The 15,011-nt window shown below is 37.4% G+C and overlaps 1 protein-coding gene and 1 long non-coding RNA gene across 2 annotated transcripts in view; one reads left to right on the top strand and one right to left on the bottom strand.

Annotated features, from left to right (window-relative positions):
* Positions 1-329: 329 nt before the first annotated feature.
* LOC113182301 (uncharacterized) lies at positions 330-823 on the bottom strand. The gene is made up of 2 exons (XR_003300710.1): positions 701-823; positions 330-591 (listed from the first exon to the last, which is right to left on the bottom strand). It is a non-coding gene; the product is annotated as an uncharacterized LOC113182301 (long non-coding RNA).
* A 74-nt stretch (positions 824-897) lies between these two features.
* Btbd1 (BTB domain containing 1) overlaps positions 898-15,011 on the top strand; it is a 37,304-nt gene continuing 23,190 nt past the window's right edge. Inside the window, exons 1-3 of the mRNA XM_026388133.2 lie at positions 898-1,379; positions 7,975-8,131; positions 13,737-13,842. Coding sequence (XP_026243918.1) covers positions 994-1,379; positions 7,975-8,131; positions 13,737-13,842 — 649 coding nt within the window. The 5' untranslated portion in view covers positions 898-993. The remainder of the gene's footprint in view (positions 1,380-7,974; positions 8,132-13,736; positions 13,843-15,011) is intronic.

The raw sequence follows: 15,011 nt of genomic DNA on the forward strand, positions 1-15,011 counted from the left end.
ACCTTTGCTTTATTTTTTATGCAGGCTGAGGATGGAACCCAGTGCCTCACAAGGGCTAGCCATGGGCTCCATCACTGAGCTACAACCCCAGCCCCTTGCCTTTCTTCTTTAAGAGCTGACTCAGGGAAGGCATCTGTTCTCTAATCCTGACCTTTCACAGTTGACAGTAGCCTTCTCCATTGACTTTTTAAAAAATGAAATTTAATATTTTATTAATGTAACAAATAAAAAGAGTATAAAATATTACTGAATCCTTAAGTACAGTCTGAAAACAAGTGCTAGAAGAGGGTTTTTAGCAGGAAGGGTTTAGAGGGTTTTTAGCATGGAAGTTGGAGGAAATGGTTCTTATGCTGGGAAGTAAAGACCAGAAGAGCACGAAGGGGAAGAGGCTGTAGACCAGGGGGAGAAGTCACTGGGGTTCCAAGCCTCTCAGCTCTGCTTCTGGGTTTTCCACAGGAGGGGCGGCCATCTGCAGTGGTGACTTGGCCTTGACTGTAAGGAGTCACGGTGACTGCTCCTCACATGCTCCCGTGGCGATGCCCTACAGTGGGAAAGGCCTGGGGACCTGTCACTCTTCCTTTCCTCAACACCCTGCGAGGAGGGTTTGGGAGAAATAAGAGAAAGCAAAGCGGCGCAAGCTGCCTGTAGATTTCTTTGGATGCCTGGGGTGGTGCTGGTGGGCTGGGGCCAAAGCACTCACGCCCGAAGAAGATCCATCTGCGCGAGCGCGGAGCTGGGTCGCGATAGGTGTCTGGTCCAGACCGCGGCAGTAGCGCCGGCTCGGAGGGCCGCGCACCTGGGTCTTTTCGGCCGCGGGAGCGCGCCTGCTGCAGGGGCGGGCCGCGCGCCTGGGGGGGGGGGTGTCGGGCTGCGGGGGAATGGAGCCGGAAACGCCTTTCCGGAAGACAGGGGGCGGTGCCGGCCTGGGGCGGCTAGACGATGGCGGTGCCGCCGCGGGAGCTGTCCGCGTAGCTGGGAGCTGCGCAGAGCAGGATGGCTGCGATGGGGCCGGCCGCAGCTGGAGACCAGGTCCCGGGCGCCGAGGCGGAGCCGGGCTCCTCGCCGCCGCCGCCGCCCCTGGGTCCCCTGCTTCCTCTGCAGCGGGAGCCGCTGTACAACTGGCAGGCTACCAAGGCGTCGCTGAAGGAGCGCTTCGCTTTCCTCTTCAACTCGGAGCTGCTGAGCGATGTGCGCTTCGTACTGGGCAAGGGCCGCAGCGCTGCCGCCGCTGGGGGCCCGCAGCGCATCCCCGCACACCGTTTCGTGCTGGCAGCCGGCAGCGCAGTCTTCGACGCCATGTTCAACGGCGGCATGGCTACCACGTCGGCCGAGATCGAGCTGCCGGACGTCGAGCCCGCCGCCTTCCTGGCGCTGCTGAGGTGAGTGGCGGAGGCGCCGGGCGGGTGCTCCCCAGCTGGTGTGCTCCCAGAGGTTGGAGTCGTCCCGCAAGCCGGGCGGCATCTGCTGGTCTTGGGAGTAGATGTTGGTGTCTGTCTCCACCGGCGTGCGTCCTACCGTTGAAGGCGCCTGCACATTCCAGTTGGCCTGAGTTAGGAGAAGTGGTCAGAGTAGAGGATGGTCGAGGTGGTCCTGATTGCCCTCTTGCAAGATTTGTATTTTTGTTCACTTTTTAAAAAGTTATTGATTAACGTATTAGTTGTCAAGCCTCAGGAGAGTGAATAGCCAAGACAAATACATGTCTTTACTTGCCTTGTGTTTCTGTTCAAGAGGTCATATTTGCTCAAAAACGAATTTTGCCATGTATTATATTTGGTTCTGTCAATATTTTAGGATAGTAGAGTCACATATGATTGATTTTGTTTAGTGGAAGAGGTGTACTAGTTAGGCACTAATTAGCTTTTTATCACAACAGCTCTCCCTGTTAGGGAGGTGTAGGTATTTTTCCCAATTTTACAAATAGGACCGAGGCCTAGAAAAGTAACTAGTCCAAAGTAATGGAGCCAGCTCACACAGAAGACCATGTGTGTTTCATTATACCAAGACGTTTTTGGCTGCCTGAATAGAATGTGTTGTTTTTAAGGTAGCAGCATCTTGAGCCATACTGAATCGGGGACAGGTCATTGGAATCCAATGGAGAGCCCGCAAAGGCTCACCACTCAATCAGGAACCAATAGGAAATTGAATATAAAGTTCACACAATCAGAAATGAATGCTAAAATCCCATCAATAAATGGATAAAAGACAGGATTTTTTAATTATCAAAGAAAAGTACAACTTATTAACAAAAAATATTTAATCTTAGTAAATAAGGAAGTGCAATTTAAAACAATGAGATACTTTCCCCCTTCTTTTGACACCATTTTTTTTTTTAAGTTCACTTCTGAGGAGCACTTTCTGACAAAGATGGGGTTCAAAACCCTTTTGGAAAATAGTTTACTATAGGTTTTCTTTCCACACTCAGGAAGAATCAAAGTATTAGAAGAATGTTCTGTACAAAATATTTACAGTAGTGTTATTTATAATAAGGAGGAAGAAGTCAGCTGTAGGGAAAGGTTAGGTAAACATTATATTCCACTTGATGGAATATGATGCAGCCACTAAATTTGACACTTGTAAAAACCAGGTAATAATATGAAAAATGTTTATAATAAATAGAATTTAGAATTCCATGCAAAGTAATTACAACTATTGAAAGAAAGAGGCAAGCATACCTAAAGACAAGGATAGAAGGAAACACCAAGATGATGATCCTTTTTTTCCCTTCTTTTCTCTTTGTTTACTGTATTGTCAGTATTCAGTTGTATTTATTTTGTGTGGGGGGCCATTTTCTAGGTCATTTTGGTTTTTGGTTTGAAATTGACTAGGAGGATCAAGTAGATTATCTTTCCTTTCTCCTTACAGTATTACTTTTGGAGATGAGACTTTGAGAGCATTTTTAGTACTCTCCCTAAATGATACTTATGGCTAAATTAGAGAACCATCAATGTAAAAATATCATGAGTTTTTTTCCTTTGAAAAAGTGTTGAAATTGTTAGGATAGACTGTAGAATGAAAAATGTATGTTTGATCTTTTCCTTGAAGGTGCTAATCAGTCCTTTCCCATCAATAGAAAATAGTTGCTTTTATAGTCCTTGAAATGTAGCACAGTGCAGTTTCATTTCTCATTTTCTATTTTTAGTGCATTGTATTTTCATGATATTCATCCTTTAGTTATTGTTTCTATTCTGAAATTGCTACGTAGGCTGTTTTTTGTTATTGTTTTGTTTGCTTTTGTTTTCTGTAGTGGAAATTGAACCTAGGCCCATTTTTAAACTTAGTTATTGGCTGACTGAAGCATAGATGCTGTATTTACCTAGTAAAGACTTACGAACTAAGGTTTGAAAGCCATTTAAAAAACTGCTCACTTTGAACTGCTTGCCCTTTAAATAATATTCTTCATTTGCTCATTTAAAAAAATTTTTTTTTTAGTTGTAGGTGGACACAATATCATTATTTATTTATTTTTATGTGCTGCTCAGAATCGAACCCAGTACCTCATATGTGCGGAGGGAGGCACTCTGCCACTGAGCTCCAGCTCCAGCCCTCTTTCATTTGTTCATTTGACCATTGTTATATGCCTCCCTGTGCCAGTCACTGGTTTCGGTTTTGGTATATAGCAGTGAAGAAGAAAAGTCTCTGCCATCATAAAGCTTATATTCTAGTAAGGAAAAACTAAGATAAGTCAAATACTGATGAGTGTTTTGAAGAAAAATGATCAAGCCTATGGGGGAAGAAGCATTCTAAGCAAGAAAAAGTATGTTTTAGGTGCTGAGTTTCTACTGTTGGAAGAACTGCCAGAGTAAACCAGTGTGATTGGAGTCGAATAAGAAGGAAGTACCTGGCATGCGTGCGGCCCGAGTTCTATCCACAGCACCATATACAAACAAAGATGTTGTGCCCGCTGAAAACTAAAAACAAAAAACAAGTAAATGTTAAAAAATTCTCTCTCTCTCTCTCTCTCTCATACTTTCTCTTAAAAAAAAAAAAAAGGAAGTAATAGGGGCTGGGGCTATGGCTCAGTATAGAGCACTTGCCTCGTATACATGAGGCACTGGATTCAATCCTCAGCACCACATAAAAATAAAGAAAGAAAGAAAATAAAGAAAAGATATTGTGTCCATCTACAACTAAAAAAAATATTTTTTTTTCAAAAAAAGAGGGAAGTAATAGAAGATAAGGTTAAAAAAACCAAAAGCAACAATAAACCCTGACAGGATCATGCAGGACTTTAGAGAATGAAGGACTTCGAGTTTCATCTAAATGTGATGAAAAGTATGTGGAGGATTTTGACCAGGGGTGTGCTGTGATTTGGTTTACGTGTTTTAAAACTCATTTTTATAGTTGTTTGGAGATCAGACCATAGGGGGAATAAAATAAGATGCGGTAGGATGAACTAAAAGACTTTTATAGTAGTCCAGGCAAGAAAAAAAAGAAAGAATGAATTGTGTTTAAATGATTAGACCAAATGAGATCATGTAGGGAACGGATATGGATTGTGAAGAGAGATACAAGGATGAGTGCTGGTATCTTCCAGTGTGTGTGGAGATGTAGCCACAGAAAAGGATCATAAAATGAAACAGGCAACTGTTAGTGCAATCCTAAAGGTCAAGTTGAAGATAATGTTTGAAGAAAGAGGGAGTGGAAAAGTGGCCAGCTATGTAAAATACCTTTGAGAGTTGGGTCAAAAGACATTGAATTGATTATTAGTTGTTGGGGTTTTTGGCAGGAGTGGGGGCGACTGGGGATTGAACTCAGGGGCACTCAGCCATTGAGCCACATCCCCAGCCCTATTTTGTAATTTTTAAAAAAATTTAGAGACAGAGTCTCACTGAGTTACTTAGCTCCTTAGCTCCTTGCTTTTGCTGAGGCTGGCTTTGAACTTGCGATCCTCCTGCCTCAGCCTCCTCAGTGGATGGGATTACAGGTGTGCGCCACTGTGCCTGATAATGATTAGTTTTGATGAGAGGGCAACTGTGGATATAACCCTGTGGAGTGTTTTTGGCTGACTAGAGGAGGTTGGGGAGAAAATGGGAGATGAGGAACTGCAGATAGCTAGTATAATCGATCATGTCATTTTGTTGCAAAGGGGAGCAGCGAAATGGAGGAATGACTGGAAGGGTAACTTTTCCTTAGGATGTTGTCCTCATCAGCATCTTCTTTTCCCCCATTAATGCATGGCATATTCCAGACTTTAATTTTCAACTGGACTTTCACATAGAGAGGTCTGATACCTATGCAGATGTACCTGTCTTTAATAAAAACATCTTTGTTTGATGAGTACTTGCTGTGTGCCATTTACTGTTCTTATGTACCTTATGTGGACTCACATTTCAGATTATAGTCTTTTGAGGCAGGCTCACTTAGTATTATCTCCTGTCAGCTTTATAATGCTATAAAGAATCCCAAAATTCTGGTGCTTAAACTAATTTATTCTTGGTCCTGATTCTGTGGGTCATCTGGGAAGTGACTTGTAGGCTTGACTGTCAGTTGTAATTTGGTTTCATTTTGTTGTACAGATTTCTCATCCTTTTCAAGACTTAACTCTCTCTACCAATGCTGTTAACAATTATCGTTCTAATATTGCAAATAAGTATCATGGTTCCTCTGAATCTTTTAATGATTCATTCATTCTTTTCTTTTCTTTTTTCCTGTATTTTTTTTTTTTTTTTTGCCTATAGGATGAACAGGCACACAAAACCTTTGTGATTTGATCTTTGTCCCCACCCCCAATCCACTCAGTGTCCCAAACCTGATTCCTCATGGTCTTTTTCTTGTTTTAATGCCTGTCTTAGAAAAGAGCTCCATATCTTCCTACTTTGCAGTCTTTCTGCTTAAATCTCCACGTTTAATTACTACAGATAATCTTCAAGATTTCCATTTTCTTTTTTTTTTTTTTTTAATCATTACTTCTACCCCAGAGGTAGAAGCATGCACTGGCTCATCTAATCTCTGACATCATGTTTTGGTTAAATGTTACTGTAGAATAAATCACTGCAGTGCCTAGTGTCTTAAACAATAGTTTTATTATCTTTTATAGTAATGTGGGTTGTCTGGGATAACCTGGGTGGTTTGTTTGGCAACTTTTTCTGGTCTCTTATATAGTTGTACCAGGTAGTAACAGGAGCTGGAGTTATCTGAAGGTATGACTCAGATTCTGGAATGGCTAAGCTTTTTCCGTATCCTTATAATCTCAGATCCTCTCTAGGAACCTTCTTTAGCTAGTCTCTTCAGCAGAGTAGCTTGATTTCTTGGCTGATGTTTCCCAAGAACACAAATCAGGAGCTCCCAGTATCCTTAAGGTATAGGCCCCAAACTGGCACAGAGCCACATTCTGTTGATTAAAGTGATCCATACTATGTTGATGCAGATTCATTATGAGTGGAAGAAGGCATGTTTTATTGGGGAGCATCTTAAGAAATTAGTTATCATGTATTGTTGTCTAATGGATACTTCTGTTATCATTATGGTATTACTTCTTAATAATTTCATTGTTAAGCTATAAGCTGTCTTACCTATATATATTTTTTTAAAGAGAGAGAGAGAATTTTTTAAATATTTATTTATTTATTTTTAAAGTTTTCGGTGGACACAACATCTTTGTTTGTATGTGGTGCTGAGGATCGAACCCTGGCCACACGCATGCCAGGCAAGCGCGCTACCGCTTGAGCCACATCCCCAGCCCCCATATTTTTATCTCTAGCACCTATCACAATGCCTGCTAATATGTAGTCCTCAATAAGAGTTTTTGAGTTGTAATATAAATTTCCTTATACATGGTCTTGTGACTTTTTCCTTATGAAATCAAGTTTTCACCTTAGCCTTTTAAAAACCTTTCAATTAGATTAAATGTAACCTAAGCTTTATCTTTTTAGAAACCCATCTCTGGGGAGAAAACAGGGATAGTTTGATGTTATGCAGTCATTTATCTGTGTGCTTGTCCTTAGTGGTTATATATATGAGAGCTTAAGTGGTCATTTTAAAATACAAAGAATTGTGGTAATGTTATGCTTAAATTTTAATACTTATAAAATCTTTTAATACTTTTAAAATCTTGGCTTATTTAAAAACTATATAAGTAAAATATGAATGAAGATGATTCTTTTTTTTCCTATGACCAGAGATTGAACCCAGGGATGCTTAACCACCAAGCTACATCCCCAGCCCTTTTACATATTTTTATTAGACAGGGTCTTCCTGAGTTGCTTAGGTCCTTGCTAAGTTGCTGAGTCTGGCTTTGAACTCGAGATCTTCCTTTCCTCAGCCTCCTGAGCTGCTGAGATTACAGGTGTGTGCCACTCCTCCTGGCTGATTCTTGGATTCTCTTTTTTAATATTTTTTTTAGTTGTAGATGGACACAATACCTTTATTTTATTTATTTATTTTTATGTGGTGCTGTGGATCAAACCCAGTGCCTCACACATATGAGGCAAGTGCTCTACTACTGAGCTACAACCTCAGCCCGTAGATAACTATTTTTCTTACCAAAAATGAAAATGTTTTCCCTGTCAGTGTTATATGGCAATCGGTACTGAATTGTCTAGTCAGTTAACATGTATTTATTGAAACTTAAACATGTACCCACACTATGCGTGTTGATGTAGAGAAACATTTCCCTTTCTATCTGACTTTAGCTATCTGTAGATTTACAAATGCAGATTTATCTCCCCTTAAATGGTGGAGAGATAAATGAACCACTATTATTGCAAGCAGCTATGGGATGCTAAAAGTAATCTTGTGATCTTTACTTCACCTCAGTTTTCCCTTTAAAATGGAGGCACATCTTCTCAGGATTGAGTATGAATAAAATGAGATGATATATGTGCCAATGCTTACAAGACTGTAGAATCTTTTAAAAGCTTCAGATTTTCAGTTTGCTCATTGTCTTTTAAAATATTCCTTAAAGGTTTAGCTCTGGTTGATTTCTTATCTAAAATAGTGCTGATCATCTCTGCAAATTTCCTAATTGCTTTGCAGATTCCTGTATTCAGATGAAGTTCAAATTGGCCCAGAAACAGTTATGACCACTCTTTATACTGCTAAGAAATATGCAGTCCCAGCCTTGGAAGCACATTGTGTGGAATTTCTCACCAAACATCTTAGAGCAGATAATGCCTTTATGTTACTTACTCAGGTAAGTAAATGTAACTAAAGTCTGTGTCATTGTAGCTTAAAAATTGAATGTAAGTATAACCATATGTGAATATTTAGTGTTTCCTGAAAAATTAATTCCAGATCATTATTTTAAAGTATATTTGTATTTTTACAGTATCTTTCAGATTCATAAGTTTTAGACTAGAAATACAAATTAATACAATGCCAAATAATGTAAAGAAATTAAAACCTTATACAAGTGGGTTGTTGTAACTAAAAGTTAAATGACTACTTAGGATTGGAGTTGGCGTTAAGATCCATTGTTGTTCCTGCTGTGATTGAGAATATGATGCCATGAAATTTTCTGGACATCTTTGTTCTCAGTTTTGCCAGATCTGAAATAAAAATAAAATATTTCAATTCTTCTAAGATTGACTATCTTTGTACCTGTTTCTGGAAGCTTTCTGGCCCATTTCTAGAGGAGTTAGAATTTTAGGTTTATATGAAATAGTCTTTTCACATTCTGAAGTTTCATTAAGTATAGTATTCATACAAAAAGTTGATATATTTTAAGTATATAGCCTAATCTTTTTTTTTTTTTTTTTTTTTGATGGTGCTGGAGAATGAACCCAGGGCCTTGTGCATGCGAGGCAAGCACTCTACCACCTGAGCTATATCCCCAGCCCCCGTAATCACTTTTTAATTATCTGAACATACCTATGGAAACATTAACCAGTCTTTAACATAATTTATTTATCATTTGTTAAATGCCTAAATCTGAATTTCATACTTTATACATAAATAAATAGTTTCTCGTTTTAGATTGTGTTGTAATGTTCTTGTATGAATTGTTTTTAAAATTGTTTTAAAATTGTTTTTAAAGTAATATAGAATCCAGCTGGATGTGGTGACACATGCCTGTTATCCTAGCACTTCAGAGGCTAAGTAGGGAAGATCACTTGAGCTCAGAAGTTCAAGACCAGTTTGGGCAACACAGTGAGACCCCAACCTTAAAACAAAACAAATATAATCCTATTGAATTTTAGTATTGGAGATAATCACTGATGACCTCTAGCTCAACTCTCTCATTTTAGAAATGGGAAAACTAAAACCTGGGCTAACTGCCTGCCTGTCCAAAGTCTCATAACAGATGAAGCTAGAGTTCAGAGCTCATGTTTCCAGCTCAGTGTTCATTCTGTTCTATAAGAAAATGTGTGGTACCTTTTGAAAAAATTCTTCTGTCATTAAGTGTTTCTTTATAGAAGAACATGTTGATGTCACCTCTTCTTGGACATTATTTCAGAACTCCATCTAGCCAGATACTAAGCTAACAGTAGTAGTAGTAGTAGTAGTAGTTATAGTAATAATCGCAAAATGTATTGGGTGATGATTTTGTATAGGTTCCTTTCTCAGTGTTCTGTATGCATTAGTTTATTTAGTCCTTACAATAACTGTGTGAACTATAGGTGTTCAAACTAAAGGCTTTCTTATTATCACCATTTTATAGGTAAAGAAATAAAGACATAAAAGGGGGAAATAACTTGGCTAAAGCCATGTAACTAATAAGCTATCTCCTTGCATTTTTTTAATTAATGAAAAAAATCTAATAAGTAAATTGATATTCATAAGAGTCACAAGGTTATTTGTTCAAGGGGTTTTAGTGTATATGGAAAAGGTCACTTAGCAACTTTTACATTTTAAGTTCAATTATACAATTCAGACATAAGTAAACTGAACTTTGGCAATTAAAATACGGATTTAAGCTGGGCTCAGGCACATGCCTATAATCCTGGTGGCTCCAGAGGCTGAGGCAGGAATATCACGAGTAAAGAAGCCAACCTCAGCAAAAGTGATGTGCAAAGCAGCTCAGACCCTGTCTCTAAATAAATACAGAATAGGGCTGGGGATGTTGCTCAGTGGTTGAGTGTCCCTGAGTTCAATCCCCAGCACCCCACCACCACCACCACCAGTACAGATTTTGGGTTCAGTAAGTCTGAGATGCGGCCTGAGAGTTTAATTTCTAATAGGTTTTCAAATGACACTTTGAATGGAAGAGGTTTTTTAACAGGCATCACTAAAAAAATGAACTTTTCAGTATCTTGATGGCCTGAGAACCCAATATTATGTCCAAATTTTCACTCATGGAGTCATGTGAACTTCTTGCTCCTGACAAGTGAGTTATTTGCACTATATCATGTTCACTTAGTTGAGACTGTTTATGGAAGCTTCACTATAAAACAGATTGCCAGTACCAGCATGATTTATATAATAAAAAATACTTTTTTTATGAACTGTTATCAGAGTTAATATTAAGGTAAAATTTGAGAAAGTATATTTTACTCTAAATAACAATGATAGATTTTTGTAGGAAACTTAATATTGCCTGTGTAATATAAGGAGTGACTGACAATTGCTATCCTGAATAATATAATTTTTACAAAGAATTTTCCTCTTAGATTAAAAGGTTAATTTTTATATTAATTTTTAACTAAAAATATAGTTCAGTTTGCCAGAAAACTTATTATAAGCAGTTGGTCTGGTTGTAGTAAATTTTCACTTCATAAAATGTACTGTTTCATACTTTAAAAATGCATGAACTTGGGGCTGGGGTTGTCAGTCAGTGGTATAGCGTTTGCTTAGCACGCATGAGGCACTAGGTTCAATCCTCATCACCACATAAAAATAGATAGATAGATAGATAGATAGATAGATAGATAGATAGATAGATAAAGGTTTTGTGTCCATCTACAAATAACAAAATATTTTTTTAAAAATGCATGAACTGGGCTGGGGATGTGGCTCAAGCGGTAGCGCGCTCGCCTGGCATGCATGCGGCCCGGGTTCGATCCTCAGCACCACATACCAACAAAAGATGTTGTGTCTGCCGAGAACTAAAAAATAAATATTAAAAATTCTCTCTCTCTCTCTCTCTCTCTCTCCCTCTCCCTCTCCCTCTCCCTCTCCCTCCCTCTCCCTCCCTCTCCCTCTCTCTCCCTCCCTCCCTCCCTCCTCTCTCACTCTCTCTTTAAAAAAAATAAATAACTAAAAATGCATGAAATGGGCTGGGGATGTGGCTCAAGCGGTAGCGCGCTCGCCTTGCATGCGTGCGGCCTGGGTTCGATCCTCAGCACCACATACCAACAAAGATGTTGTGTCCGCCGAGAACTAAAAAATAAATATTAAAAAATTCTCTCTAAAAAAAAAAAAAATGCATGAACTATGATCCTAGACTGGATCCTCTACTAAAAGGAAAGGTGTCATAAAAAATAATCACAATCAAGTGAAAAACTGAAATGCAGCCAGAAGACTGGATAAAAATATTGTATTAATGGTAAATTTACCAAAGTTAATTACTGTGGTTATGTAAAAGAATCTCCTTGTTCTTAGGAATTTAAAGTTAAAGGGCCATGGTTTCTACAACTTTTCAAATGGTTCAGCTAGTGTGTGTGTGTGTGTGTAGGGAGAGAAAACCAAGCAAAATTGTAGATGCTAGATACATGTTTCAATTAATAAATCTGGATAAAGGAATTATAACTGTTTATAGTATCAGTTTTGAATATGTACAGCCTGAAGGTGAAATAACTATGAAAATAAAAATTATTTCCTTATGTCTATATATTGGGTGTTTGTGCTATTCTTGCAACTTTTTTATAAATCTAAAATTCCAAGTAAAAAAATATTAAAGGAAAATAACATGACAGAGTTAATATTTTATTAATATACATTTAGAGCTGAAATTTATTAGCAACTTGACAAAGCAAATTAATATAAACAAGTTCAAGAAGAGTTTCCAAACATTCTATAATTTTAAAAACTTTCTGATGTAATATTTATATATGTAAATTAAAGTTTTTAATACAAGTACTTTCTTTTTTTAAATATTTATTTTTTAGTTGTAGTTGGACACAACACCTTTTATTTATTTGTTTGTTTGTTTGTTTGTTTATTTTTATGTGCGAACCCAGGGCCTTGCATGTGCTAGGTGAGCGCTCTATTGCTGAGCCTCAACCTCAGCCCTAATACAAGTACTTTAAAAACTATATACAAATTTAAAACTTTTAATAAAGATATACATAATTAATAAATAAATAAATCCAACGTGTTGACATATATTAAAATCGGAATGATAGAGAGATTAGCATGGCCTGGCACAGGCACTTCACTTCATGAAGTATTAAAATAAGTAAATCTAATGTGTTTAATATTCTTTTCTCCCATAAAACACAAGATATCTGTTCAATTTAGAGTTTTTTCCAGTTGCTCAGTAATATCTGAATTATTGAATCCTTTAAAATTAATTTTAGTTTAAAATTAAATAAAAAGCCAACAGTCATGCCAAGTAATAGATGTCACTTCTGGGGTGGTTAATTGGTAGTGTTCTCAGAAGATTTTTGCATGACTGTGAGACTAGAGGAGACCCCTGGAATTTCCCCATGAATATCTCTGTGTTTAATGTTGCCTCTGCTATGAAATGTAAACATGGCTGACTCTAAATCAGAATGAAAGCTTGGTCATTGGCATGCTTATCATGGTATCTTCTTTTTCAGTGTTAGCTTTTTTTTTTTTTTTTTAATTTTTTAGTTGTAGTTGGACACAATACCTTTATTTTATTTATTTATTTTTACATGGTGCTGAAGATCGAACTCTGGGCCCCGCACGTGCTAGGCGAGGACTCTACTGCTGAGCCACAACCCAGCCCCTCAGTGTTGGCTTCTTAAAAATCTCATTTGAGTTTGACTACTAATCCTCTGCTTTTAAACAGTTTCTTTTTTTTTTTTTTTTTTTCTTTTTTGAGGTATAGGGTGCAAACTGGTAAAGCACATATTCTAAGCTTGACATTTGGGTGGTAATCATACATTATATATACTCTTGCTCATCATATATACTCTGGCTACTTTTCTTTATCACTAAGTGTGTGGGATTCATTCATATTTTGGGGTATAGTTATAGATCATTTGTTGTCATTGTTGCATTAACATTTTATTATTTATATTATTGAATATATTTATTTGTTCTGTTATTAGCCCTAGTTTTTGCTGAGATTCCCAGAGCTCTGATGCTCTAAAATCCCCCCACTCCCCCTTCGCCAAAGGTTAGTTTCTCTTTCTTTAGTTGTTGATGACCTTTAATTAATTAATTAATGTAATATTTATTTATTTATATATGGTGCTGAGAATCAAACCCAGTGCCTCACACATGCTAGGCAGGTACTCTACCACTGAGCTACAACCCCAACTCAATGCTCTAAAGTTCTTACATTCCTTCTTTCCTTTAAATTAAAATTGGAAATGTGTTTAAAAAAAATCAGTGGCTGGACTGAACTATATCCCCAGTTCTTTTTATTTATTAATTTTGAGGCAGGGTCTCACTTAGTTGCCTAAGGTCTTGCTAAGTTGCCAAGGCTGGTCCCAAACTTGTGATCCTCCTGCCTCAGTCTCCAGATTACAGGCATGCACCCCCATGCCCCACTTGGCATTTGTATATTTAGCTTTTTATTTCTAATTGTAGAATAAAGATTTTTTAATTATTTTAAATAGGTATTTTTATATAATGAGGAATTATAACTGTATATAGTATCAGTTTTGAATATGTACAGCCTGAAGATGAAATAACTATGAAAATAAAAATTATTTCCTTATGTTTAGGCTCGATTATTTGATGAACCTCAGCTTGCTAGTCTTTGTCTGGACACTATAGACAAAAGCACAGTGGATGCAATAAGTGCAGAAGGGTTTACTGATATTGATATAGGTAAGTTCCTTGTGAACTAAATTTTTACATTTTAAGTACAGTAATGTTTTATTTTGTGAGTCTTGTTAGAGAATAAGGTATATTTAAATTAGTGGTTTTCCAAAATGATTGAAGTTTACCTCTGTGTTTTGCTTTCTTTGATTTTGGTGAGAATATTCCCAGAAGTCTTAATTATCTCATTGCCCTTTTTAAAATAACTTTATTTTACTTATTTTTTTAAAATGTGGTGCTGAGGATCGAACCCAGTGCCTCACACGTATTAGGTGAGTACTCTATCACTGAGTCACAGCCCTAGCCGCACTTGTTGCCTTTTAAAAGATATTAAATAAATAAGAATGTCCATATGCATGCCCTGTAGGAAATATAAAGAAAGGTAAAGTATGTTTTGTCTTGTTAAGGAAACATTTGAGAATCAAGGAACAAATGTGTAAAATTAAGATTAATAATACTAAGAGGAGATGGCATATAACAAAATGTTACTTTTGCCTTTTCTAAATTAGATATGTAAAAAATAATTACTGTGTAACTCCAGAAAATGGAGAAATTATCTCAAATTTAGGTAGTGTTAGGAAAATCTTGACAAAGGAGGTTCTGACATAAGCCTTAAAAAATGTATAGTATTTGGGTAGTGAAGAGGAGAGGGTATTAGGTAATGTAAGTGGAACCACATGAAGAAGCATGTGCAGAATAAGGGTGGTAGAGGACCATCTATTGCCAGGACTGACTAAGGATTTGAATTTTGTAGGAGATTAGAGAGAGCTAATCCAGACTTTATGATGGTGAACAGAAAATACATATATTCATTCCCTATCTTCTGAGCTCCAAGCTCATATATTGAACTGTTTTGACATTTTTAATTTGGAGATTTTCTAGACATTTCAAACAAAACAGCTAAAAAAGAAGCATGGACACCCTTCATTCTTTGTTAGATTTCTTCTGTTCCTTTCCAGTTTTTTTTTTTTTTTCAGTTTTCTTTAATGACACTACCATGAACTGTATTGCTTACACAAAAAACCAAGAAGTTATTCTTTTTTTTTATTTATTTATTTTAAGGAGAGAGTGAAAGAGGAGAGGGAGAGAGAGAGAGAGAGAGAGAGAGAGAATTTTTTTTTTAATATTTATTTTTTTAGTTCTCGGCGGATACAACATCTTTGTTGGTATGCGGTGCT

This window comes from Urocitellus parryii, chromosome 6, assembly GCF_045843805.1.
Source record: "Urocitellus parryii isolate mUroPar1 chromosome 6, mUroPar1.hap1, whole genome shotgun sequence".
NCBI classification, from domain to species: Eukaryota; Metazoa; Chordata; class Mammalia; order Rodentia; family Sciuridae; genus Urocitellus; species Urocitellus parryii.